The 27,773-nt window shown below is 45.1% G+C and overlaps 2 protein-coding genes across 2 annotated transcripts in view; one reads left to right on the top strand and one right to left on the bottom strand.

The window, feature by feature from the left end:
• Positions 1 to 27,773, top strand: part of TPT1 (tumor protein, translationally-controlled 1) — a 302,395-nt gene that overhangs the window by 40,720 nt on the left and 233,902 nt on the right. The gene's annotated exons all lie outside the window — the stretch shown is intronic.
• GTF2F2 (general transcription factor IIF subunit 2) overlaps positions 1 to 27,773 on the bottom strand; it is an 89,588-nt gene that overhangs the window by 16,292 nt on the left and 45,523 nt on the right. Inside the window, exons 6-7 of the mRNA XM_066621238.1 lie at positions 17,925 to 18,006; positions 867 to 966 (exon numbers count right to left, since the gene is read on the bottom strand). Coding sequence (XP_066477335.1) covers positions 867 to 966; positions 17,925 to 18,006 — 182 coding nt within the window. The remainder of the gene's footprint in view (positions 1 to 866; positions 967 to 17,924; positions 18,007 to 27,773) is intronic.

The raw sequence follows: 27,773 nt of genomic DNA, 5'->3' as shown, positions 1-27,773 counted from the left end.
TCTGATAGTGTTTACAAAAAGGTGATGAAGACCAGAATTTAAAAAAGATTAAAAATGTATCTTATGATCTTTTACTATGTTTTTAATAAATTAGAGACTACAGTTCTTAGGTAACAATTAGTGGTAGGTTATTTTTCAGGATCTGGCCTCAGGTAAAATCAGACAAAACTATAGTTAGACACCCCCTAAGTTTAAACCCTGACTTATCCGAGGGTCATAGAAAATTCCATGATTGTTGGCTCAGAACCTGCCTTCGACTTATCTGCGGGGTCTACTTGCGGGCGAGTGTCTGCGGTAGTTTAGATCTTGGTGATTGATTGCAAATGATCCTAGTTTTTCTTTCCTTGATGGACTAAGTACATATCTGATTATATTCAGAGCTGGCATCAGGTTCTTCATTCCATGTAAAGCATGTACAGGAACACGCTCAATGAACAGCAAGTGTGATCCAGTCAAAGTTAAGCTCATCGAAACCCCATGTATTCCAGTGAGAAAGATTCAACTCTTAAATGCTTAATCTTCACATTTATATGAGTGGGATTTGAAGTGTTTAGGGTAGGTTGAATTGTACCCATCACATTTCCCCCTTAGAATGTCTAGCGGTATTAAGTAGAAACAATATCAAATGAACATCTTCCATTAACAGTATAAAAGAAATAAGAACACTAATATGCACAGGATCTGGATTTTTAAAAAATAAATGTACATTACATGGAAGATGCAACTACTGAACCTATGCACATACTGCAGTGGGATGGGATGCTGAATTTCATATATTCCTTTGAGCCAGCCAGCCAATTATTTAGCTGCAACTACCTATTATTAGCTAAGAATCACTGTAAAGGCAAATGTTAAAAGCAACTCACATTATACTTATGATCTGCCACAGGTTTGTAATTAGTGGTTACGGCTTTATCCAGCTGCTTGGTCCAGCTTACAGGTTTACAAGATTTTTCTATCTGCCATCTGAAATAGAACAGAGCGAAACTCAGTAAGATCATTGACATATGCTCATTATACAAGTAGCTACTTTTAGAATACTAGGCATAGTTCTAGTTGTCCCATCTCAAAAAAGCTAGCAAAGACAGGGTGCAAAGAAGAGCACACATTATGATAACAGAGTTGCAGCATCTTACCTACAAAGAAAGGCTAATGTGATAGGGCAGTGGTTCTTACTCCTTTAGCACTGGGACCCACGTTTTAGAATGAGAATCTGTCAGGATCCACCAGAAGTGATGTCATGACCGAAAGTTACATCATCAAGCAGGAAAATTTTTAACAATCCTAGGCTGCAATCCTACCCACACTTACCCAGGAGTAAGTCCCACTTATTATCATTGTTAAAAGCACCTTCATAGTAGCCTGTTACTGTACAGATCTGTGACATATCCCCAAATGCAGTCAGTTACCAGGGTAGAATAAAGTCTAACATACTAAAAATAAAATATTGAAATGAATGGGACCCACCTGAAATTGGCTCATGACCCACCTAGTGGGTCCCAACCCACACTCTGAGAAACATTGTTAGGGGATTTTTAACTTGGAAAGAAAGGTGATTAAGGGGGATATGATGGACATTGAAAATTTATGAAATCATGTATGATGAAGTTTTTCTTCCTCCCCCACAATACCAGAACAGGGGGAGGGGACAAGCCCAATGAAATTCATCAGCAGCAGATTCAGGACAGATTTTTTTCAAAAAGTACTTTGTCACCCAAAACACAATTAACATATAGAATTCATTGCTGCAGGACACGACATTGGTCAGTTGCTGAGATGGCTTTTAAAGGACTATGGGCTATCAATGGTTTTAAGCAATGATAGACAATGTGAATCTCCAGATTTAGAGGCAGTGAAAGCAACAGAAGAAGGAGCTGTGGCACGTATACCTTGCTTACAGGCTTCTTGGAAGCATCCAATGGACCTGTATTGAAATAGAATGCTATATATTTGAGATGCTCTTATCTAGCAGGGCTATTCTTATGCGCTAGGCTAGAGGTCCTCAGCATGGGGAACATGGGTGCCAGTGGAAGTGTCTAGTAGCACATACTTGCCTGCCATCACCATTTAACTCTGCAGCTTGTATTATAAAAGAGGAAACGTGAAGAGCAGAGGAGAGTGGAAGCCACGATTGCCCCTCCCTTTCCTGCTCCCTCCCTCTCTCCTAGAAGTACAAGTGAGGGCTTTGCCAAGCAGAGCTTCTAAGAGTAGCATGTGGGGACAACTATGGAAGATGGCAGGATGGTGTATTCCTGGGTGGATGGAGGTGTAAGATCCATGTGTATTTGTGGATGGGTAGGTGGAAGGTGCACAAGGTGAGCACGTATAGAAGGTGTATACACAAAACGCAAGATCTCATTCTGCGTCTGATCCCATCTCTTACTGGCCAGTTTGTGCCTCCATCCTCAATGGTTATTTTGTGATGGTGCCTATCATCTCTCCTCAGAATTCCCATGGCATCAACAGGCTTCACAGTATTGGAGATCCCCTGTTCTAGGGCTCCAGGTCTGAGTATGGGGCTCTTTAGTCATAGACCTGAGTGATACATGTGGGTCTCTCTTTAAATCCTTTGGTTTTACAGTAGGGAAATATCAGGTTTTGCTCTTCTTGTTTTCTAGAAACCCAATTGGCTAACAGCCTGGGAAGTTGGATAGGGGCATGGGGGAGGAAAAGGAAAAAAAAATCATTTTTTTCCTGTACAGTGACAATTGCTGGGATACGAACAGTCACAAAAGAGAACTATTCCACCTCTGCATTTCATGTACTGTATTCTGATGCAGAATTTGAGAAAATGTGTAGATAGTGAATGGTTGTTGGAATCTCAAAGTTAAAAGCAAGTTTTGGGTACAATATTCATAGGTAAGGGAATGGATGGTGCAGCCATACATGTTGCTACTTAGCAAATATTCTGATTTTAACAGAATAAAGCAACAAAAGTATACACAATCAAGTGATATACTGTGAATACATATACTGGAAACCAGTGAGTGGCTTCAACTCTGGCTGCTTTATTCCTCTGTTTATTATAAGTTGTTTTTTTTTAATGTTGATATTGTTGTCATCAATTGGATTTTGTTTATGCAAATAAAGGTTAAATGAAATGAAATATACTGGAAAAGTACGGGACTGCATTTTGTGAGAGTATTTTTTTGTACATTGTTCTCCTTCATGCAATGTATACCTACTCCTGACTATGCTTTGCTGCATAGCCAGTTTAGATTCCCTCCTCCTAAAACCCATAATTATTATTCTTCATTTATTATGCACCTACATGCCTAGAATAAATGACATATGTTAAAGGAGCCAATCAACTGTTTAACCTGATAGCAAAAGTATATCTGATGGAAAAGAAAGCTATCAGTCTCTTTTCCGCATATATCTGTCCCATGAGGAAAGGGTTCCTGTGGGAATGCTGCTTCTGGTAAGACTCAAGATTCAGATTTTTAATCTTTAAATTCAACCTATGTTGTATGTATGAGAATATTCTTAATATTTTTCGTTATCTTAAAAGATAACTTTTATTATCTCTCTCTCTCTCAGTTATACTTCCATTCTTAAGTGGCAATTGCAAAAAGCCCGAGGCTTCATAAAAGAACAACTATTGCATGGAAAGCCTGAGGAGTGAAAGAAACTCAGGCTTAAGGGTTGTACTAGAAGTAGGTTCCTGAGAATGCTAGGGCAATATGATGCAGGTATCTTATTGTCTTGTGTGCCCCTCCCCCAAGGCATCTGGTGGGTCACTGTGAAATACAGGAAACTAGACTAGATGAGCTTTTGGTCTGATCCAGCAGGGCTCTTCTTATTTTCTTAAGGGTACATCTGTACATAAGTCTTGAAAAGTTTCAGGAAAAAGCTTACTGAATTTCCAAATCCTAGTCAGCTAAACAGATGCTGCTCTGTGCAAACCCCTCGAAGAATTGGACTCTAGAAAACCTCACATAAGGGCATTATACGAAGACTGGCCATGTTTCCTCCAGCAAATCTCCATGTGTTTTTCTCTTCTGGTACACAGCACATGCACTCTGCCATGACCCAGAAATGGCTCCAGCGTTTGCATCTACTTCTCCCCAGCCTCACAACTGAGGCCCAGACTATATGTTCTACTTGCCATAGAAATAAGTCCATTTCATATGGCATCTTCACACTCCCACTAGCAGACAACATTATGGTGATGGAGCTGAGGTGTGTACATAATAGCCCAGGTGACTATAAACCAGCAGCAGATATATAACTATGCAACACATAGCAGCAGTTATACCTGGGAGTCAGATAACTCAACAATTTCCAATGGCAAGTGTAACATGAAGCCTAGACTTTAGAATGATTCCTCCAAATGAAAACAGTCTGAGATAAGAGTAGCTTACCCACAGCTCTGTCAGGTTAAGTCTCAAAACAGACAAGCAGCAGCAAATTTCTACATTCCTGTAGAATGTAGAATGTAGAAAGGTCTTCAACCTTTTTCATGCACAACCCTCAAAAAATAAAGTATGAGACTGGGGACCCATCGCCAATCCCACCGCATTCCCTGAGCCCAATTCACCCACCTCCTGCCCCCATCACCACCCCCTGCCACCACCTGCCTTTCCCTCTTCTCTCTTGTGTTTTCACAACAACCCTGTGAGGTAGCAGCCTGGAGCAGACCTGGCAAGAAAGCAAGAAGAGTCTGTGCAGAATTATACCAAGAACTCAGTTTTGATAAGACAGTGCTGTTTTTGGATTGAATCCAAGCTCTCTCTTGCACAAGCTTTGCTGTGACTCCCACCACCACCAAATGATGCTTTGCGACTCCACTGGGGTCACAACACACTGCTTGAAGAACAGTACTCTAGAGAACTAGAATATCAAGACTTCATTTATAAAAGTACACCTCAGGAAACATACTGTTACCACATAATGTCCCTTACACCTACCACTGCTGTTTTTCTTCTGGGTTAGCATCTTATGCACATTCCAGATTGAGCGGTGAGTCATTAGAATCTATGTTATTTTCTTGACTTTTAATATAATGACAACTGGCATCTACAAGTGTGACTGATGGCTCTGTGTGATACATAAAGCTAGAATGGAATCAAACTGAGTGATAGAAGTATAAAAATACACACCACTTTGTGAATCTTTAGTTTCATTCCAAGTTTGGAAAATTTCTAGAAGCAGTTCATTTTGTACCTGGAATCTTTAATAACCTGCATTTCTCAAGGAAGAGATTTACATATTAATAGTAGTTTATTTATAGAACTGCTGTAGTGTAGGGGTTAGGAGAGGATAAACTGAAGACCAGGACTCAAATTCACAGCAGTCACAGGTTCCCTAAAGGGCTTTTAAGTAAGCCACTGTCCCCACAAGCCTTCCCCTCCCACCAATACCTTGATCTGTAGCAAAGTTGTCATTGCTGTAAGGATTACTAGAAAATGCATATGAAGTGTCTCTGAACATTCAGTTATTCAATATAAATGCAAGTTGTTATAACTATATACATGATCAATGGGCTTTTTCAGAACAGAATGAAACCCATGGTAACTTTGTAATTGTCTCACTTCAGTTTCCTGGATTCTAATTTGGCAGGAAACAAGTACCTGGACAAAAGCATGTGAGTTATCCCACAAAGGCCAGTGGGACTATGGCAGCGGACACAGGCATAGAACTCAACCTTACTTGTCCTTACTGAACATGGCATAAAGACTGAAAAGGCCACAGACTGAACTGAAATGCTTCTACAACACACACGCAGCAGAGAGATTGAAATGGCTTACTATCATTGCCATTACAGTCAGCACCACCCACCCCACCGTAGGCACATTATTGCGCAGTCATAATGTAAACTCCTCAAAAGGGGCTATACCACTGTATTCGCACCACACAAAAAGGAGAAGCCATAAGGAACAGTCAGTGGTTCAGTAACAGAAGGATGCCTTGTGCAATCTGTACAATACAATACATGCGTGCCCCAGGATTTGTGGGCGTTCCATTCTGGCACCCCCTGCGGTTACCTGAAAATGGAAACACCGGGGACACCCCACACCCACCATCTGAGGTGCAGGGAGTTGTGCTCCCCTGACCTCTGGAGGCACTTCTGAGCTCCACGCAGGCCACATGCATCTACCCGTAGCCCCTGCAGGCTTCCTCAATCCTCAGTATGCCTTTTAAAGGCATAAAAATGTCACTTCCATTCCCCCCCCTCCAAAACCGGAAGTGACTTTTTTTCTCTCTAACGGCCATTCTGAGGTCTGCAAATGCTCTCCACAGCCTCTGCCGGCCTCAGAATGGCTGTTAGAGTGAAAAAGCACAGCTCCCCTGACTTCCAGAGGCTGTGGAGATTCTTTCCACATATGCGGATATGTGAATCCGTGGATACGGGATCCATGGATACAGGGGGCCCCCTGTAGACACACACTTTGTGACACACTTTTTGTTTTCAGTCTCCTCATTCTTTGGCCACTTGTCTATATTCTTTCTATTTCCCTACTCATCATTCTTGCTCAGGCAATACTCTCCTCTAGGCTATACTTTAGGTGACCTGATCGATTTCCTACTTAATTCACTCTCTTCCTCTGCCCCTTTTCGGTGGAACTAATTGTACCACAACATCTGCACCTCTGTTTTAATCAATGCCTAAATGGTCTATCTTCTCCTGAGCCTTTAACCTTGAATCTTTGCCTCCTCTTCTTCCTTTTGTATGGTTGGGACTTTTTAAGCTGTAAGCCTGTGGGCAGGGTTATTCATTTTTAATTCAATCATTGTATAGTGCCTAGCTTTTGAAACACTTTAAAAATAATGTGCTCACACACAGGCAGATAAGTAAAAGTCCTATAGATGCCACAGGTCTTTCAAAAGCTGCTCACCAAGGAAAACAAATAAATGGTTACCAGGGAAGCACAAGCATCAACAGGAAATTGGAAAGCAGAATACCAGGGACAACAAGGTATTGAGATGTAGCTGGCAGCAGTATTGTTCACAGTACCTTGGTATCTCTGTGTGAAAGTTATCGGAGCTCAATGTATAAGAGAGCCAGTAATTAAAGAATGCCACAATGAAGCAAGGCAGCTATTCTGTTTCTGACCATAACATCACGAAGAACTCCAAACACAGTAGCACCAGGAGGAATTGCAGCTTATTTTCATGGCTTACCTTAACTGCTTTCTGCTAAAAAATTAAGTTTAAAGTAAACCTGCCACTCGTGCTCTATACCACGCTTCTCCTTCTTCTGCCTGCATTTGCAAGAGCACAGAAACGCAGCCATCTGCCTCATTAATCCTACATCACAGAGAGAATGCATAGTCACTGTCCTTATACAGTATCACTTTTTCTAGTATGCTTCATTTTCTCACTGGGAACGCAGGCCCTATTCCCACACAACAGGAACAGGTGCCAGATGCCTAGAAAGTAATTTAAAAGAAGCCCAGAATGTGGAGCAAGACAAACACAATTTCCACAATGGAGGGACCCCAATCTGACTGCAGAAATTATAAATAGTTGCAGAAGAAGCAGCCACACCCTACCATACAATAAAGTGAGCTCAGGCTCAGGTCATTTTTGTGGCTAATTAAACTAGAACTGTGAATACATTCCTCCCTCAGTTCTGGCACAAGCACAAAGAACTCAAAAGCACTCAAAGTCAGAAATGAAGCATCCTGGAAGAATGTTTTTCTCTCTGCTCAGTTCCTGCAAGTATATTCTCATTCTGATGATGGTACTGCAAATAGGTTTTCTCTGCTTGTGCCAGATAAGGACAGTATACACAGTTTCAACTGTTACTTCAGACAGGTTTGGCCAAGAGGTTTTCAAGCAGTTGCTGGGTGCTTGCTTCTCAGGGATGCTATAGCAATTGCCTACATCGAGCATGATGTTGGAGTAGATGATTCCCAAGGTGCCTTCCCATTCTAACATTCTATTATTTTAAGTCAATGCAGAAAAGAAACAAGACAGTTTGCTCTTCCTCACACGTCCTCTTTTAGGTTAGCATAAACAACTGGACATCCTGGGTTTATTTCTAAATGAGTGTGTTGGATATAAATTCCATGAGTAGGTCTGAAATGTCTCAATTTTGTAGCAGATCTCTGTAGGGAATGCTGAGCATTTACCCTCACAGTCCCATGTCTTCAGTACTTGCCCTTTCCCAATTCTGGAATGAGTCACAGACTCATACACATCTGTTTAGCCTCTTGTGTTGAGTTTATCTCTGCTAGACAAAGAAATTAATTTCTTCCAAGTAACAAGGAAGGGAGAGAAGCTATGACAGATGAATAGGGTACCAAGCTCCAAGACTGCAGAAGTCCTGCACCACAATATACGAAGTCTTAGGATGAAATTCTACACAAACTTATCTGGAAGTCTCACTGAATACAGTGGGATTTACTTCTGAGAAGGCTTGCACTCTTAGATAGTAAGCCATTTCTGCCCAATGTTGCATATACGCAATAGGGGACAAAATGTGTATACCTGTGGACCGGGCAAAAATGGGTTAAAATATTACCACAGCAAGAGAGTAAATAGATGCCTTCATGAATGTAGGATTCGCATGCACATCTGTCAGACAAATGCAATTACAAAGCTTCCTGTTCAGATACCAGGCAATATTTGTGCTTCAGTCATTTGTAAAATTATATCTGAGGATGTGTCATAACAAAGGAATTTATAATCAAATCTACTTTTGAGTCACTAAAGAACCCGACAAACTTTAGAAAATACTGGATCAAACATAGAAAACCTGGTCCTGTTCAGACACAGCATCGCCCCCCCCCCCCGAAATACCTAAAGCAGTGGGCAGATTGCAATATTTTAATATACTTGATGTCATGGGCCAAGAGCTCTCACGAACTCTGGCCAAAGTAACGCCATTTTAACATCAGTTCTGACTTGGGCCTTAAAGATGCTTGTTAGCAAGAAGCTGCAAGCCACCCTTCACCCAGTGTTGTCCTAGAGATAGCTGGGCCTCAAGAGTCAGCCTGCAACAACAATTCCTCAGAGCAAGGGCAACCAACCTCAAAGTGCCTGTGGTATCTTTTATCTCTTCAGTACTTTGCCAGCTCACTATGGCAAAGGGTGGAGAGATAGGCCAGTGGGGGGATGACGACTGGGCAGTAAAAGTGGACAGTTACTGGACCCATGTCCCTTTAGCTTTGCTAGCCATGCCTATGAGTGTCTTGCTTTGGTACCAGCAATAAACAAGCTGTTTTCTGCTATACCTTCCCTCAGAATGTTAAATTGGGATATAGCACTTCAGGTAACAAACCTCACGCTGCCTTTATGGGTTCAGGAGCAACATACTTCAGTTTAATTCCTCTGAAAATGCACTTCTCAAATAATCCTAATTACTCCTAAAGTAGGCCTATACATTACTCATTTCTTACACTGTTTTTCAACCATCATGGATTTCAAAGAATCTTACAGTAATTAAATTTGTTAAAATCTCAAATTAGATTGGTAAGAGGTAAATTCTCCTAGTCAGACTATAGTATTTAAGTGCATGAGCCACATGGCTCACCTAATGGAAATGGTGAAAACAGAATGTTACAAATAGGGTTCGTCACTACAAAGATAGCATGATGGAATGTAAGTAAGACAAATACTTAAGCTAAACATTCCAATTTAAACTCTACCTGATCCAAGTAAATGATAGCCAGGCAAGGGCCCAATCCGATCCAATATTCCAGCACCAGTACAACTGCAATGCAGCCCCAAGGTAAGGGAACAAATGTTCCCATATCTTAAGGGGGCCTCTGTGACTGCTGCCCCACCACAAGATGTAGTGCATGCCCCACTGGCACAGTTCCTGGAAAATTGGATAGGATTGGGTGCTAAGACAATGTAATGGCTTTGTTTCTCCAGCCATCAGGCTTTCACAATTTTCAGATGCATGTTCTTAAATTCAGCTTTAAAAAGGGAAAGCTCTTTTATCAAGCGATCAAGTTTCTATGCTATTATTTCTTGTACGAAGGTAGCAGAAGTATTCTGCTACAATCCGAAGACAGAACAAGGTTCTCTCTCTCTCTCTCTCTCTCTCTCTCTCTCTCTCTCTCTGACATGAACATAATTTATCAGCAATGGTGAGGCTTGCCTCTTCCCTGAGCAGAATAATGAAGAATGTGTGATAACTACTTGGCCTCTGTAAAGGCTCAGCTCTGTGGAGAGCTTTTAGCCTTGAAGAATGCATTTGCAGAGAGGCTGCAACACATTCAAAAACAGAAGCTAAAGCCAGTTTTCATAGCTAAATATAAAAATACACAACACACACCAGAGTGGTGTGCTTTTATTCTCAGCAGTTGCTGAAATCCAAATAATCAAGGTCCAGTGAACTATGGAGCTCAACAGTTCTCAAAATTAAAAAAAAAAGTAGGACTTTTTCCTTCTTAATATTTATTAGTTTTTCATCCCACATATCCAGAAGATAGACAAGTATGTCATAAATCTATCTAAATCTCTGGGGACTACGACAGGTATAGACGGAAGATCCAAAGACTCTTTGGTATCAGGTCTTCTGGAACCCCAAACAGGATTAAGGTTGCAATCCTATGCATACTCACCAGGGAGTAAAACCCACTGAATTCAATGGGATTTACCTCTGAGCAGACATGCAGAATTAGAGTGGGTGGAGCTATCAGACCCCCCAAATAATGCAGCACTGGAGACATGCTATTTTACTCCTGACCAACTATTATCTTGATATATATATCAAAACCTTTTAAAAAATACGATCACAACCCACTTTCGGTTTCACAATTACAACCCAAAAATGGGTTGCAATTGCATTTTTTAATATTGCAATTAAAAAGGTCTCCACAGGGTTCCCCGCACCTCCCAAGGTTGCTGCGGACAGGGGTAAGTACAAAAAACCCTCTGTGACCCTGGTAGCGGCATGATAGTTCCAATCACATCCATCACCATCCCTTTACTGCCACCCCTTAAGGAAGGGCTTTCCAAACTGGGGCGTTGCGACAACCCAGCCTGAGGGTCCTGGTCCCTTTCCCCTTAAGAGGCGGGGCAGCCAGGAGGCAGGGAGGAGGCAGTGTTGCGGTCCCCAGGATCACGCCGCTCAGGGGGGCTGCAGGGGCTTGGTGCACTTGCCCAAGCCCCCTGCAGCCCCCCAGGGTGTGAGGAGCCCTGCGCGACCTTCGGCAGGGCTCCCCGGGTCAGGGAAGGTGACAGCAGAGCGATCGTGCCCCGCCCCGCTCCGCCAAACAGGAAGCGGTGCGCAATCGCTCCACTTCCCCTTTTGACCAGGCTGCAGGGACTGGGGTGCACCCTCCAGTCCCTGCAGCAGCCGTCCCTGGCTGCGGGGAGCCGGACGTAAGCCCCTGCAGGGCTCCTCAGGTCAGGGAAAGGGAGAGTGGGGTGATCACGCTCTGCCCCCGCAAAACAGGAAGCGGAGCACGATCACCCCACTCTCACTTTCCCTGACCAGAGGAGCCTGAGGCAGCCCCCCTGCCTCCCCCCACCCCCGCAAAGACTTACTGCAGGATTCAAACTCCCTGCGAGTTTGAAAACCGCAGACTTAAGGGGTGGGGGCAGTGAGGAGATAGGGAGGAGGCAGTGACACGATCCCCAGGATCGTGTCGCTCAGGGGGGCTGCAGGGGCTTGGCTGTACTTACCAGAGCCTCCTACAGTCTCCTGGGGTTGCGGGGAGTCCTGCGCGACTGTCTGCAGGGCTCCCCAAAGCTTAAGAAGTGAAAGTGGAGCAATCGTGCTCCACTTCCGGTTTTGCAGAGACTGGGCATGATCACTCCACTTTCACTTCTTAAACTTCAGGGAGCCCTGCAGTCTGTCATGCAGGGCTCCCCGCACCCCCAGGAGACTGCAGGAGGCTCTGGTAAGTACAGCCAGCCCCTGCAGCCCCCTGAGCAACGTGAACCTGCGGATTGCATTGCTGTGTTCCCCCCACCCCCGCTGCCTGTCCCCTGCAAGAACTTAAGAGCGGTTTTCAAACTCCCTGAGAGTTTGAAAACTGCTGCCTTAAGGGGACAGAGGCAGGGCTTCTCAGGCTGGTGGATCGCGACTCCTCAGTTTGAGAACCCCTGACCTAATACAATTGGTCTGGTACCAACCAAAAATGGAAACACCCCTACGTGGTGCCCAGGACTCAGTGTAAGATATAAATGTTGTTGAACCGTTTTAAGAACAGTCATCGTAGTGCTATTATGATTTACGACATTAAAAAAAGGGGCTTCTCAAAAATGAGGGGACTAGTGGAAGCAGCAATAGCAGCAAGGGAAAGTCAAAAGGATCAAGTATTTCCAGAGTGAATGAAGGTTATTTAAAACCATAACAACAGAAGTTGAACAAGAATGCACACTACTAATAGCAAAAGCACTCCCAGGTCCAGGAAGCAGTCAGCATGAAGTCAAGGAAGCTATAAAAGGCTTCAGGAAAAGGAAGTCTTGCCCAATGAGTAGAACAAAAGGAAACACAAAACAAATGCAAGCTGACAACAAGTGATGTTAAAAACGAATATAAGGAGCACCTGGCTAAACACAGGTAGGCAAACAATAAAATCTTCAAATGTACTGAAAGCAGAAAGAGACAGCAGGAGCACTGAATAATAAGGGACAAAAGTGATGCTTGAAGTGCACAGGGAGACTGCAAAGAAGTTGAACAGATTCTTTGCATTCATCTTCACTGCAGGAGACTAAGGGCACAATCCTAACCAGGTCTACTAAAAAGTAAGTCCTACTTTGTTCAGTGGGACTTGCTCTCAGGAAAGTGTGGTTAGGATTGCAGCCATTGGACAGATACCTGTGCCTGAACTTTCTCAGGGATGGAGCCTGATGCACTGAGTCAAGCAAAAGTGACAAAGGATTAGGTTCTAGAGCATACTGACAAATCACTGGGTCCAGATGGCATCCAATGTAGAGTTCTTAAGGCACTAAGGGCGCAATCCAAACTGTGCCCTATGTCGGCCCAAGTCCCTTGGGCCAGCCTGGGAGGATCGCACTTATGGCGTAAAGCACATTTGCGCCTCCTTGGGAGGAAGCCAGGCCAGTGCTCCGAGAAGCACCGGCCTGCGGAGGCTGACGGGAGCCTCCAAGCCAGCTTCCACCCAGCTCCTTGCGTCGGCTCACATGAGCTGATGCAAGGACAAAAGGTGTGCGTGGGGGAACTAGGGAGGAGGAGGGAGGGAGGTGTTCCTGGGCGGGGGGAGGGAGGGCGATGGGTGACCCTGGGGGGGGGGGACAGGTGTGGAGCGGGATCCAGCAGTTATGCCAGATCCCAACCCCTGTTTCCGGGGAGTTCAGAATGGCTTTAAGCCGCTCCACTCTCCTTGGACTTGTGCCACCTTAGGAGATGGCACAAGTCCGAGGAGACCCATAGGCGCCAGCAGCCCTTACCCAGGGGTAAGGGGAAAAGTTTCTTCTTGCCTCTGGCTAAGCCACTGCTGGCCACAATCCTCCACTGGATACAGCACAAGCCTTCTGGCTTTCCTGTTCCAGCGCAAGTTAGGATTGCGCCCTAAAACTCACAGGTTACAAGCTAAATGCAACCCCTGGGTTTCAGAGCTAGCCTCTCTCTAAAAGCCAGATGCAAAGGAGTGGCAACAGGTACAGGGATCTTGTTGTCCTGAGTGCTCCCTGGGGCATCTGGTGAGCTATTGTGAAATGAGGAAGCTGGACTAGATGGGCCCTTGGTCTGATCCAGCAGAGTTCTTCTTATGTTCAATGTTCAAATGTGAAATTGCTGATCTTAAAAAAAGTCACCTGTCTCCATGGCAGAGGATTACCAGGTAGCCAATGTAACAGTGATACTTTTTAAAAGAGACAGAGGGATCCAGGAAATGACAGGTTGGTCAGCCTCTGTTCTGGATAAATTGGTGGAAAGCATAATTTCCCTCTTTCACAAAACTAAAACCAGGGGTAATTCATTGAAACTGATTGGCTGGAGATTTAGGAAAATCAAAAGGAGGTACTTCTCTATCCATAAGAATAATTAGTTTGTGGAATTTGTGGTCACAAGATGGGATGATAGCCATTAGTTTCAATGGCTTTAAAGAGGGACTGGGCAAAATTATGGCTTATCAGTTCCTAGGACTCAGAATGGCTCTGCACTATCTCCTGTTTCAATGGTAGTATGCTACTAACTTAACGGTTGCAGTGAAGCAATGGTGGGAGAGAAGTACGCCTTTCTCTTGCTTGTGGGCTTCCTGGAGGCATTAGGTGGCAATAGAATGCTGGACTAGATGAGCCCTGGCCAATTCAGCATTTTTTTTTTAATGTTAACCAAGTTTCAGAATAGAAACTGCCTTAGTCACACATTGGGAGATGTATGGGGGGATTGTGAGCCTGTTGATTCTCCTGGACCCGTCACTACCATCAACCACGGAATCCTGAAAGTAATGGTGGTGGAGGGCTCTATTTATAGGTGGTTTTCCTCCTCCCTAAAAAGAGTCGTTTCCACAGTGTAATGCTCTGCCCCTATGGGGTGTGGGAAGAATTCAGTTAGTCCTCTATGCGTTTTAACATCTACAAGATCCAAGAGCATTAGCTGAGGAAGACAAAGAGGAAGGCAGGAGGTCTGGTCTAGAGAAGGGGTCTCCAAACCCCAGCCTGGGGGCCAGATACGGCCCACAGCAAGTCTCTTTCTGGCCCGCGGCCAACCTCTTGTCCCCTGAAAGCCTTTGGCCCACTCAACCGAACATGACCAGAACTGGGCTCTGATTGTGCCTGGAGGGTGTTCGGAGGGCCAGAGAGGTTGAATGAATGAGCCCATTGATTCATCTATTCACTCATCTAAGTTCTATCTCTAATTTATTTAAAATTTATATTTAAATTGTTTTTCTGGCCCTCCACACCACGCCAGATATTTGATGCGGCCCTCTGGCCGAAAAGTTTGGAGATCCCTGGTCTAGAGAGTAGAGCCTCTGTTTGCCTGAAGATAACATCCAAAGGTCACCAGTTTGAGACCACCAGCACCGTGAATGGCGAGACCTTGAAGCAGCTGACAAGCCAAGCTGAGTTATTCCACCTGCTCTTTGGTGTGAGCAAAGAAGCATCTTGGCCGCCCTTCAAGTGACAGATGAAGGAGCTGCTTGTCAGTCTGTGTGGGAGGAATCTGGAGGCCAGAAGTGATACCAGACCAGAAAAGATCCATCTGAAATGTTGTGCAGATCTTGAAAGATAGAACCTTTCTTAAATTGTAAAAATCCCTAGGAGGATTTAGAACAGCCTGCCTATGTAAACTGCCTTGAATTAAAGTCTGAGGAGAAATCTGAAGACCAAAAAAGGCAGTATATAAATACCTGTATTATTATTATTAATAAAGAAAATGGAGCTGGTTGAGCAAAAAACCTAACAAAATGGGTGCAAGTATAAGGAGATGACAAGTAGCAATGGAACAGCTATCAAAGAAAAAGGGTCCAAATAGATTTTGGCTAAGTGATCAGAGTGTACTGCAAGATATAAAAATCTGAAGCTACAACCCTGTACACGCTTTCCTATAAATCCTGTTAAAAAGAATGCAACTTACTTCTGCATACACCTGCAATAGGATTGCACTGTAAGAGTCAGAATGTAGGTAGGTTTAGGTTTATGAAGAGCAAAGAGACTTTGCAAACTCTTATTCTGTAACTAGATTTAACTCGTTGAGCATTTTGATTCTCTCAAATATATTTGGGAAATAGGTCAACAACTGACGTTATCTTGCTAGGAAAATAAAATATGCAGAAGATGAATGAAATATACCAAAGAAATAGACATTTTAGTTTGTCTGAAATCTTAGGCTATTGCCCTCCTTATTTTAGTCATATTCTTTTTTAAAGGAGTAAGATTACAAATCTTTAAAACGAAGTTGTTAAATGTGTGACATTTCACTTCGACTTCCTTCACTGAGATCCCCTTAAATATCTATGTGTGGTTTATGTTTAAAAGGCTTTACAGTCTTTGTATTTCTCCAGTTTCCACCTTTTCCTCTTGCACTGAAATTAATTCATTGTTAGAAGTCAGAAGAGATAGATATCAATCTGTTTCAACGAGATGAAAAATCTAAAAGATACTCCCCCCTCCCACACTCAGAGAGCTAATTGAAGATACTGTTTGTGAAACACTGGAAAAGTTAACAAGTTTAGAAGAACTATTTGCTTCCTAGATTTGAATTCTCTTTCATGCATCCAGACCCCTGAGGGGCAGAACAAATTGTGCACCCTCTCTCTCTCTCTCTCTCTCTCTCTCTCTCTCAATTCTGGCTCATTCTGTTGCAGAAGAATGGACACGAGTGGAGTGTCCTGTGCTGGTTAGTGGATGAGATGCAGATACGACACTGCTATGCTAGAAATGGTTTGTGTCCCATCTCTGTCCCAAGAGAGACTGACTGCTCTTGATGGTGGGTCTGCTGATGAGCTAGGATGGAACATGGGAGGCTAAGCAAGCCTGAAACTGCCACCAGTCGAGACACTGGGCATGGGTGGAGTGCAGAGAAGCGCTCTCCAGAACCACTCTAATGTACAGCAGCTGAAGTTTGTGAGCGGGCAGACCAATGTCTCCATGCTGTTGCTGCTCAGCTGGTTCTACCTACCAGCACAGTCTGCTAGTGGCTGCAGCACCCTGTGCAGAAAGGTATTCTGAAGATGGGACAGCAGAGACTTGCCAGAGAGTCAGGCAGCTGGATGGGCAGTGATTCACACAGTGTGTGCTGAGGTGACGCAGTGGTGGAAGATCCTGCCATCTTGTTTAATCTGCCACCTGAGGCAACCTTTTCAGAAGGCCAGTCCTATAAGGAACTGACATTTGTACAACATGGAAGCTTTCAGTGGCAGGAAGGGCACAGCAGGGATATAAGTGACAGCACTAAAACTGATAGCAGGTACTCTGAAGTTTTCTAACCCAGCAGTGGCAAACCTTTCTGCCAATGGTCTAAAACACAACTCTAATGTATAGATATTGCTATGTATAGATATTACAGTATAATTCATATACACCCCTCCCTACAACTGTCACAATTTTGTCCTGATCTGCCAAGTTACAGGCAACAGTATAGGCCTGAATATGCCATAGCCATATTCACAGTCTTCCTTGCTGCAGTGTAGAATTGCCAAATTCCTAGCCCCTGATGTTCAAAGTGTTGGGCACAGTGTGCTGATATTTTGGCAATAAGTTGTTATTCCTTAGAATGTAAGTCTGAATGTCCAAACTGGAGGGGTGCAAGGGGACATCTCCAACCTGGGGGGACCAAAAAGGGGCAGGCAAGTGCTAGCTGCTGATCCTATCCTTATCTACTCAGAAGTAAGTCCCATTATAATCAATGGGGCTTACTCCCAGGTAAACGTGGATAGGATTGCAGCCTCAGTCCATGACATGATACCAGTTACCCAGACAACAGAGCAGCAGGTGCATGACATCTGCAGACTAGGTAAGGAAGGGTGTCGTAGCCTGGTCACCACAGTGACAGGGACGTATCTCCCAGGTTGTGAAGACCTGGAGGCCTTGAAAGAAACTGGACAGACTGTGGCAGGTTAAGAAGGTGGCAGACTGATGTTTTCCCTCTTGGTTTGGTAGGAAGTCACCAGATCAAGCACAGGGAGGAAGAGAAAGTGTCCAGAGTGAGATTAAATGCACACATCCCTCAGGATCTGAGGTGAGTCAATCGGGTTTTTCAACAAGGGCAATCGCATCACCTAAGGAACCCTCAGGGTGTGTGTGCATCTGTCTCAGAGGACTGTGCTTGGTAAAAATGGTGTACAAAGCTGTGTACTCTGTAAAAAAATTAGAGGGACTGCGTGGAGCCCGGCGTGGAGCCGGACAGCTGTCCGGGAACGGCTCCAGAGTGCCTGCAATGATGTCATCTCCAAGCTCCAGAGTGCCACGAAGGAAGCAGCATGTGGCTCCAATTCTGACTGCACAGCTTTGAGGGAACACATGCAAAGCACTGTAGGACACTCCTTTCTGAATCCTATTAATTACACAGTTAGACAACAGACCAAATGGAAATAGAAAAAAAAACTCACCTTTTCAAACTCATATAGTTTTTACTGGCTGCAGGTCTGCATTCTGCGCGCTGGACGACTATTCCTTCCAATGACAGTTTCTCTTGAACAGAAACAGAGACAAATCAGCAGCAGAACTCATGACCATTTTGACAGTTTTCTTAGTATTCAGTCATTGAACACAATACTGCTGTATCAACACCTAGTCAAGATTTTTTAACATTGTTTTATTTCTGTAATAGAATCAGTTCAAACAGGTGATTGATAACCACATACCCTTGTAGTTTATATTCCTAGTTTTCCAGTATGTTTTTACCCCCAAGATCCTCAAAATATTGCTCTCCTATAGAACAAATATGTCAGTTGTATTCACACCAATCATATCTCAGTTTCTTCTGCACTTAACTCACAAATTCTTGATCTCCCAACATTTACCAAAGAGAACCTGTAAAGACTGAGGGAGGAGGAAAGAGGTCCCTTTGCCCCTCCCTCTCTTTTCACAATGAATCAATTATTGAAAGTGATTCAGCTCAGAGAAGACTTTCTGAGTTTACCCTCCCATTCATTGTTCCCCAGTGGTGGATGTTTCAAGGGTAGGTACAGTCTGAGATTAGCTGGTCATGAGGGCAGGGCAGGAATTTTTTTTGTGTCATCCGAACTGGCCATGGATGGCAGCTTTTTCACCTACCCCAGGCTGGCGAGGGAGGGAAGATATGTTCAGTAGGTTTCATGCGTTAAAAATTGGTCACTGTGTTTCATGAAGTGGCACAAGTTAAACCCAAGTACGGTCTGGTGTCTTTGCTGGGGGGGGGGGGGCGTGAGGGTAAATAGAATGCCAGATGCAGGGAAGTGGCAGTGAGCTGCAAGTATCTTGTGGTCTTGTGTGCTCCCTAAGATATCTGGTGGGCTGCTGTGAGATACAGGCAGGCCCTGGGCCTGATCCAGCAGGGCTCTTCTAATAAGCGCATACTAACACTGAGGCCAATCTCGGCCTCTACTCACAATTGGAGGGGGACAGAAAATTGGGCTCCAGGTAACTGACAGGCAAGAGGATCTTGGGAAGTCTGCACTGTAGCACAAGCAATTGCTGGATGTAGCAATGGCCTCCCCAGAATTGTCCAATCCAGCAGCTCAAAGAAACGTGTTAGGATATGGAAGCGTTCTCAGAGTCATCCTAATGTGCTCACTTCCTCTCAGTCAACACAATTCCTCTGCCCCAGAGTCAGCATCCACATGTTTCCCTCTACTACCAGGAATACTCCCAGTGGCCACTAGGAAGCAACTCTTTGCACAGGATGATGTTAGAGCTTGAGAAATAAAGTCATTTTTTTCCTGCAAGGGGAAGGAGTTACTATGTTTGTTGGAGATGCCATCCTACCCTGCCCACATCACCACCACATGGGCATTACAATGAACACTCACTCTAACAGACTTCAGGGACAATTGACGTTTTCTGCTCCATTAAAAGCTATACATATACATTTGGCACATACACATCTCCATTTATTTCAATACATTCTAACAGACTTTCAGCATTAACAGACACCCCTTCCCCTCATTAGTTCATTCAATCAAGGGTTTGCTGTACTAGTATTATTTTGTTTGTTATTATTGTACTATATAAACATAAAGTGGGCATTTCACTTTAAAGAAAAAACATTGGTTGGAATGACTGGGACCTATCATCCAAAACAAATTCTTCAGTCTTTTCCCCACAGATGGTGCTACCATTATGCAAACTGGCTTAATATACATATTTTATTCTAAATTGCCCAATTTTGCATTATGTACAAAATTCCAGGCCTCTTGTGCTTTCCTAGAAATGACTACGCATATGCGGTATATTAATATTCACTAGATAACCAGCTGGATAGAATTGCAATGCACATTAAGAACACTTAGTCCCAGTACCAAATAGCTCAGGTCTGATGGATTAAATCCAAATCATACTATTTTAATCTGTGTTTCCATGGATGCATTCACACTGAGGCTATTCATCATGAAGTAATAGAAGTCATATTCATACTACTAGCAATTGTCATAATTGGCAATCAGCAATACTGTACAGGATCCAAACAGTGTTTGTGTTCTAAGACAAGACACGGCAAGAATAGTGGAATCAAGAGCACTCTGATTTTGTGCTGGTCCTTATATCTCCCAGGTACAGCAATGTAGCTAAATGGACATTCAACAGTAGCATTCTGTGCTGGGAAGAGTTGAGAAACACTAGTTGCCTTGAAGAGCTCATGGGAGAAGCTTCCTAGTCCACAGGTACCCCGTTAAAAACAAGATATCTATTTAGGAGCAAAGATCACAGGTTAATCTTGGTTTGTTTTAACCTACCATACTTTGAACAAACCACAATTCACCAAATTTAGACAGAACAGGGGAATTGTTCGTTAAAAAGTGAAATCAGAAGTTTTCAGTCTACTACTCATACATGCTGAGGGAGATGCCTAAGGTTTGTGACACTGAGCATCTGCGCTGGGCCAACACAGGCCCAATAGGATCGGGTTCTCATTTATTTAAAAAAGTTGTACCCCACCTTTTCTTTCCAAGGCAGCTGTATCTGTATCAGCACCAAGGTGAGGGGAGTGGGGACCACCTGCAGTCACTTCACCAAGGGCCCCTTCAAACCTGCAGTTGGCCCTTGCTAGGATAATAATAATAATAATAATAATAATAATAATAATAATAATAATAATAATAATAATAATAAAAATAAACAACTATTTATATCCCGCCCTTCTCCCCAAAGGGACCCAGGGCGGCTTACAACATATTAAAAACAGATTAAAAAAATAATTTAACCGCAAATAAAAACATATTAAAAACACATTAACAAATACCCATAAAAACCGTAGTCAGATAAAAAGTCAGATAAAAAGAGCAAAACGCAGCAAATCATAGAGGAATCAGGCCTGTAAAAATACTAAAAGATATAGAAAAGATGTTTAAAAAGTCCATGAACTCAGAAGGCTTCTTTAAACAAAAAGGTCTTCAGGCCTCGTCGAAAAGTCTCAAGAGAGGGAGCCATTCTCAAATCAAGGGGAAGGGAGTTCCATAATGTTGGTACCACTACTGAGAAGGCCCTATTTCTTGCTGCCGCCCCACATACCTCCTTAGGCGGCGGCACTTGTAAAAAGGCCTTCTCTGATGACCTAAGAGGACGAGCTGGATTGTAGGGAAGTAGGCGATCTCTGAGATACCCTGGCCCAGAGCAGTATAGGGCTTTAAAGGTCAAAACCAGCACCTTGAATTGGGCCCGGAAATGAATGGGCAGCCAATGCAGCCCCTGGAGAAGCGGGCTGAAAGAGTCAAACCGCCTAGCTCCAGTGACCACACGGGCCGCCACATTCTGCACTAATTGCAGTTTCCGAACCGTCTTCAGGGGCAGCCCCACATAAAGCGTGTTACAATAATCTAACCTCGATGTCACCATGGATCACGGTGGCCAGATCTGCACGATCCAAGTATGGCCGCAGCTGGCGCACCAGCCTAAGCTGAGCGAAGGCCCCCCCAGCCACAACCGCCACCTGGGAATCCAGAAGCAGCTGCAAATCCAGGTGGACCCCCAAGCTGTGGACCTGCTCCTTCAGAGGGAGTGCAACCCCATTCAGAGCAAGCTGACAGTCCAGTACCTGCATCGAGGATTTCCGAACCAGGAGAGCCTCTGTCTTATCCGGATTTAATTTCAGCTTATTAGCCCACATCCAGATCCTCACTGCTTCCAGACAGCGCTCCAGGCCCTCAACTGCCACCCTGGAGTCTGGAGGAAAGGAGAGATAGAGCTGGGTGTCATCAGCATATTGATGACACCCCACTCCAAACCCCCGGATGACCTCTCCCAGCGGTTTCATGTAGATATTAAATAGCATGGGGGACAGAATTGAACCCTGCGGCACCCCGCACCTCAAAGGCCAGGGTGTCAAATAGGCATCCTCCAGCACCACCATCTGGGACTGACCCTCCAAGTAGGAGCGGAACCACCGGAAAACAGTGCCTCCAACTCCCAACTCGGCCAATCGGCCCAGAAGGATACCATGGTCGATGGTACTGAAAGCCGCTGAGAGGTTCAGCAGGACCAACAGGGACGCACTCCCCCTGTCCAGTCCCCGGCGTAGGTCATCCACCAAGGTGACCAACGCAGTTTCCGTCCCAAAGCCCGGCCTGAAACCAGATTGAAAAGGATCCAGATAGTCCGTTTCATCCAAGACCCTCTGGAGTTGGGCCGCCACCACCCGCTCAATTACCTTGCCCAGAAACGGGATGTTGGAGACTGGCCAGTAGTTATCCAACACAGTGGAATCCAGGGAGAGCTTCTTCAGGAGGGGGCGAACCACCGCCCGTTTCAAAGCGAGTGGCAACGTCCCCTCCATCAAGGAAGAGTTAACCACCCTCCCTGTCCACTCAGCCAGTCCACCCCAGGCAGCTCTTATTAGCCAAGCTGGGCAAGGGTCAAACAGGCAGGCAGACAGTCTGTCCACATCCTCAGGCTGTACAAGCTGAAAAGAATCCCACAACACTGGACAAGCGGTTGCCAAGGGGACATCGTCAGAATTTGTCAATGTGGCATCCAAGTTGCGACGAATACGATCGATTTTATCTGCAAAGTGTTGCGCAAACCTGTCACAGCGGCTGACCATGTATTCCTCCTGGTCCACTAGAGGGGCCTGATGAAGGAGGCCGCGCACCACACGGAACAGCTCTGCCGGATTGTTATCAGCAGACACAATGGTAGCAGAGAAGAACGATCTCTTCACTGCTACCACCGTCACGGAGTAGGCTCTATAATGAGCTCTACTCCATGTCCGATTGGATTCATCACGAGTTTTCTGCCACCGCTGCTCTAGACGTCTGCCCTGCCGCTTCATCATTCGCAGCTCCTCAGTAAACCAAGGAGCCGCTCCAAGTCTGCGACGTGGCAGAGGTCGCTCCGGAGCAATCTCATCCACTGCCCTGGTCATTTCCCCATTCCAGAGGTCAACCAGGGCCTCAGATGAGGTGCCAGTCTTGGCAGTGGGAAAATCCCCGAGAGCCCTCAGGAAACCTACAGGATCCATTAGCCTCCAGGGGCAGACCATAGAAAACAGCCCCCCGCCTTTGCGGAGGTAGGAAGTCGCAACAAGCCTAAACCTAACCAGGAAGTGATCTGTCCATGACAACGGAGTGATCTTAATCTCCTCCACATCCAGATCGCTGCCTCCATGTCCAGCTGTGAACACCAGGTCCAACACGTGTCCTGCAGTATGTGTCGGGGCCCAGATCTTCTGGGACAGGCCCATGGTTGTCATGGCAGCCATGAAATCCTGAGCTGCACCTGCTGCAGGGGCCTCGGCATGAACATTGAAGCCCCCCAGCATTAACAGGCGGGGGGCCTTCAATGCCACCCCCGAGATCACCCCGGTCAGCTCAGGCAGGAAGACTGTTGGGCAGCAGGGCGGGCGGAACACCAACAGAATCCCAATCCTGTCCGGTCCTCTCAACACAACATGCAGGCACTCGAACCCAGCAGACTGCTGGACAGGGCACCTGGTAAGGGAGATGGACTCATGACAGACCATTGCAACTCCCCCTCCCCGTCCCTGCAATCTTGGCTGTTGCAACACCTGGAAGCCTGGTGGACAAAGTTCAGAGACTAACACCTCCCTCCATGTCCAACCAGGTCTCTGTAATGCATACCAAGTCGGCTTTCTCATCCAGGATTAAATCCCGGATGATACAGGTCTCGTTATTCACCGACCTGGCATTCAAAAGCAGCAGCTTCAGATCCAGGGACTCACCGCCAAGACCACCAGGCACCCAAGAATTGGGGGAAGGACCAGAAGGGGAGATGATCTGCCTGTGATAAACTCTCCTTCTCCTGTAACGGCCTGTCCGACCCCCACCACCATATCTCCCCTGGCCCGTCACTCTCTTGATAGTGGCATCCTTCCCTTCCCCTGAGCTCCCTCCTGAGAAAAAACACATGTGGCGAGGCCCACCTTCTGAGACTGGCCTATACAGAGAGAGACACCCAGCAGGACTGCTTATAAGAAGATAAAAACAAAGGCAAGCCCGGCACTGGGTGTCACACAGGCGGATCCTCTGCTGCAGAGCGACTGTTGCTCCGCTCTCCCCTGCCTAAACAGAAGGGGAGGGTATCCGACCGCTGTTATTCCGCAGACCAAGAGGGCACCAGATCTTCCTGGCACGAGCCCCAGGCTAAGAGCCACGGGCCAAGAGCCCTTTGGCTCTGCTGGCAAGCCCAGCAGAGATGTAAATACCTGCCAGGGAAGGGAGGAGGAGAACCCCTCAGCTGGCCAGTCCCCCAGCTGGGCCTGATGGGCCCTTCCAATACTGACACTTATAAACAGACACTTACATCACTTATCCAAAAGAATGAAAGGTGGGGGGGGGGGAAGTGAATTTAAGAGGTATCTGCTGCTTGCTGACATAACTCCCTTTACAAACCAGAGGTTCAAGTCAACAGGGTTGTTTACTTTCAGCTTTACTATTGCACTAGCCAAGTTAGCTGACCACACTACCAGTCCAATTTGTTTCCTTCTCAGCCAGTACCAACAATTGTCCATTTGGACATCACAGCAAACAACTTTTAGTGCTTCAGTACAGAAAGGAAAAGGGGAGAAGGAACTATGAAAGGTTGCACCTTATTTTCTGATTTGGGGGATTGTTTGAACTGATCTTTTTGTGATCTGAATAGGAACGAGAATTTGCACACAGAAAATAATAAAGATTTCTTTTAATTCATACTCAGAAAAAGGTACACCTAACTGCCTTTGGTAAGCATGAATTCACCTACCCCATTCCACACACCCCCTTTTCTTTTTCTGTTCTGAAAGGTCTCCTAGCTCTGAGAAGACTTCACACTGCTTAATAAAGACAGGGTTGTGTTCTGGTGCTGTACACAAGAATGCTACGATTAGTGCTGCAGAACATAGTTCACCAACAACAGCAGCTACTACTCCAAGAAGCTACCTACCAGTTAGGGGAAAAGAGAGACATAGCAGAGGAAATGCATGGGGAAAAGAAGGAGCTATTTAATTAAAAGGAATGGAAGAAGTTGGGTAACTGCTTCCTGAGATCTGGTATGCAAGGTTGCATTGATTCAAGTACTGTCCATTCAGGAGCTCAGAAGAGTGACAACAGAATGACAATAGCTTGCTAGAGCATTTCATTAACATCTCCAAAGCAAACATCATTTAAGCTACCAAAGCTTCAAACCCCCAGCATGGAAAAGCATTTGTGCCCACCACAACAGACTGGGTAGCTTCAGCTTCCCAGATATAAAGATGGACCAAGCAGTCTAGGATGAGAAGAGGGATCCAACATTACACACGAGAGAGAGGCATGCTAATGAGCAAGGTCATTACATAGGAGACAGTACAAGCACCCAATTTTGGCTGATTACACTCATAGTCAAAAAGCAACAGCTGTTCTTCTTTGGAATTGAAACAACAGAGCAGTTGTGTGCAACGCCAGATGCTGTTGAATACTGACACTGCCTCTGGCTTCATATCCTGTTATCTCACTTATTGGCCTTACCTTGTGCCATCATACAAGGGTCCTGTAAGGTCAAGCCTAAAACCAATGAAGGAAACCTATAAGATACTGGAGGTCTCAAACTAGGACTCTGGCAGGAGGGCTCAGGTGCTTTACTCCCTGCCAGGGCAACTTCCAGGCTGAAGGAAGGTGGGGAAGGAAGGAAGATGGTTCTTTTTTGCTGTGCTAGAGCATCATTTTTGCAACTACTGGAGCTGGTGCTCAATATTAGGTCAACATTACTGACTCCATATTGAAGGTTACTGGGTAGTAGTGGAATGAGACAGATTCCTGAGGCTAAGAGTATAGAGAGATAGCCCAAGGCTTGGCGAGTTCACTGGTGTGGGTAGGATTTAAATAAGGAACAGCTTGGCTCACGGTTCACACCATGACAGGTTAGCACAATGGTCCTACCCGACTGCTGGCTGCTACATCAACATGTGCACCCACATGATGTAAGCACCCTATACACTTACAAAGCCCATGGCCACAGAATGTTCAGGAGCACCCCAAGTCCTGCTGCTATCACCAACATACTCCTTAGCGTCATCCCCCACTCATAGTGGGGACTGAGTTTGGTCTGGAGAAGCACCTAGAATTCTAAATCATGGGCAGTTATCTCCCTGGAAAAAGCAGTTGCTTCACCAGACAAATGCTGTTCCTGCACAGTAGAAAGGCAGACCTATGAAGTGGGCTAGTGCTGTGCATGTGTGATTTGCCCATGCACTCCCAAGTGACCTGTAATTATGGGCAGTGTCCACAGTTACATAACATCTGTATAGGATTGTAGATGTGAACTTCTGCTTTCCGGCAGCAAAGTCAAAAGCAAAATAATTGCATTAGAAATAAAAGCCAACACCACTGATGGCTACTCCCACATCATTCGATAACTCCATTATCCCTTTGCAATCCTAATGACACTTGTCAATGGCATCCCTAAATTTATCCCTAGAAGGAAACAGCAGTCAACATGCAGCAATGAGGGAAAGGCTAGGATCATGGCACAGAGCCCATCCCTCCCTCCCTGAAGACTACCAGAAAAAGTTTTCAGTCCCAAAACAGACTGGAAGCAAAAACTGGAAGTCTTCAAATAAAAGACAATATCATATTCTCCTGAAATGCAACACACCACTTTGATCAAATTCAACTGATCCCCCTCTAAGCCCCGTTTTCTATGAGGAAGACCAATGCATGGAGGGCACAGTTTCAGGAGCCTGCACCCTACACTGGATCTTCAGCTTGTGGGACCCACTGTGCTGAAGTCCTGCTTAGTATTCTGAATTCGGGTTCTCACAGGGTGCTTCCAGAATTCCCATGAACCAAGATGGCAAACAACACAAATGTTACCCTAGTCAGGTTAAAGCCTTATTGTGGCCTGGAGCTCCAATCCCCACTTGACAGCCCTATCCCGAGGACTGCCTGAATCAACAGATAAGGAGAAATAAATCTCACACACCCCTTTCTCCCTCTTCCTGCTCTCTCCAGTTTTGCTTTCATTGTTGCTGCATGATTCTGGTCATCTTCCACTTAAGTGAAACGGCCTCCAACATCAATTCTAATTAATAGATTTACTCTTATTTAAAACCATCTCTTTGCAAGAGTCAAGGTCTCTTCACTTTGCCTCCAAAGATACAGTAAGTAGCACTTCTAGAAGACAGTATGAAATTAAACACTACTCCTGTTGGTTTGATTTTTAGCAAATGGCACCCTCTCTATTGGGCAGATAGTCAACTGTTTCCCTGGCTGGTCAGAATTGGCTGCAGGAAGGAAGGCATTCATAATTACCCAGAACTGATTTGGTATTCCTACCCTGGACATAAAAATTAGTTATACAATGTGTGTAAGAGGCATGGGTCCAAGGAAAATGTGAGAACAGGGATAGACAGAAGAGAGACTCATAATGGACTCTTTGTAGTCTTCCAGCAGCCTAGCCCATGACATACAAGATATCCCAAATTCAATACCTGGCTATGGTCTCCCAAGAAAAAGGGAATGCCAAAACACAAACAACTGAATCAGTGCAGTGCAACAATCAGAGAGCTGGCATATAAACTAATGACCTGCCATAGTCACAAGCCAGAATGCCTCTGCCCAGCACCCTTCATACCATTTCATCATGCCTCCCCCATATCCAATTACTTGATAACCAGAGGATGCTGGCAATTTCCCCAACGCCTTGCCATCAATGCCTCCCCACATGGCAGTAACACTGCCTAGTTTACCACTATGCTAGCAGAGACTGGGAGAAGGGCAGGAGTTCAGAAGACATCGAGTTATTGAGCCTTCTTTCTCATCTTTGCTAGTGCTCCACTGGCAATGCAATGGATC

This window comes from Tiliqua scincoides, chromosome 3 (assembly GCF_035046505.1).
Source record: "Tiliqua scincoides isolate rTilSci1 chromosome 3, rTilSci1.hap2, whole genome shotgun sequence".
Lineage (NCBI taxonomy): Eukaryota > Metazoa > Chordata > Lepidosauria > Squamata > Scincidae > Tiliqua > Tiliqua scincoides.
Note: the sequence above shows the minus strand (reverse complement) of the source record. Positions and strands in the feature narration are given on the sequence as shown.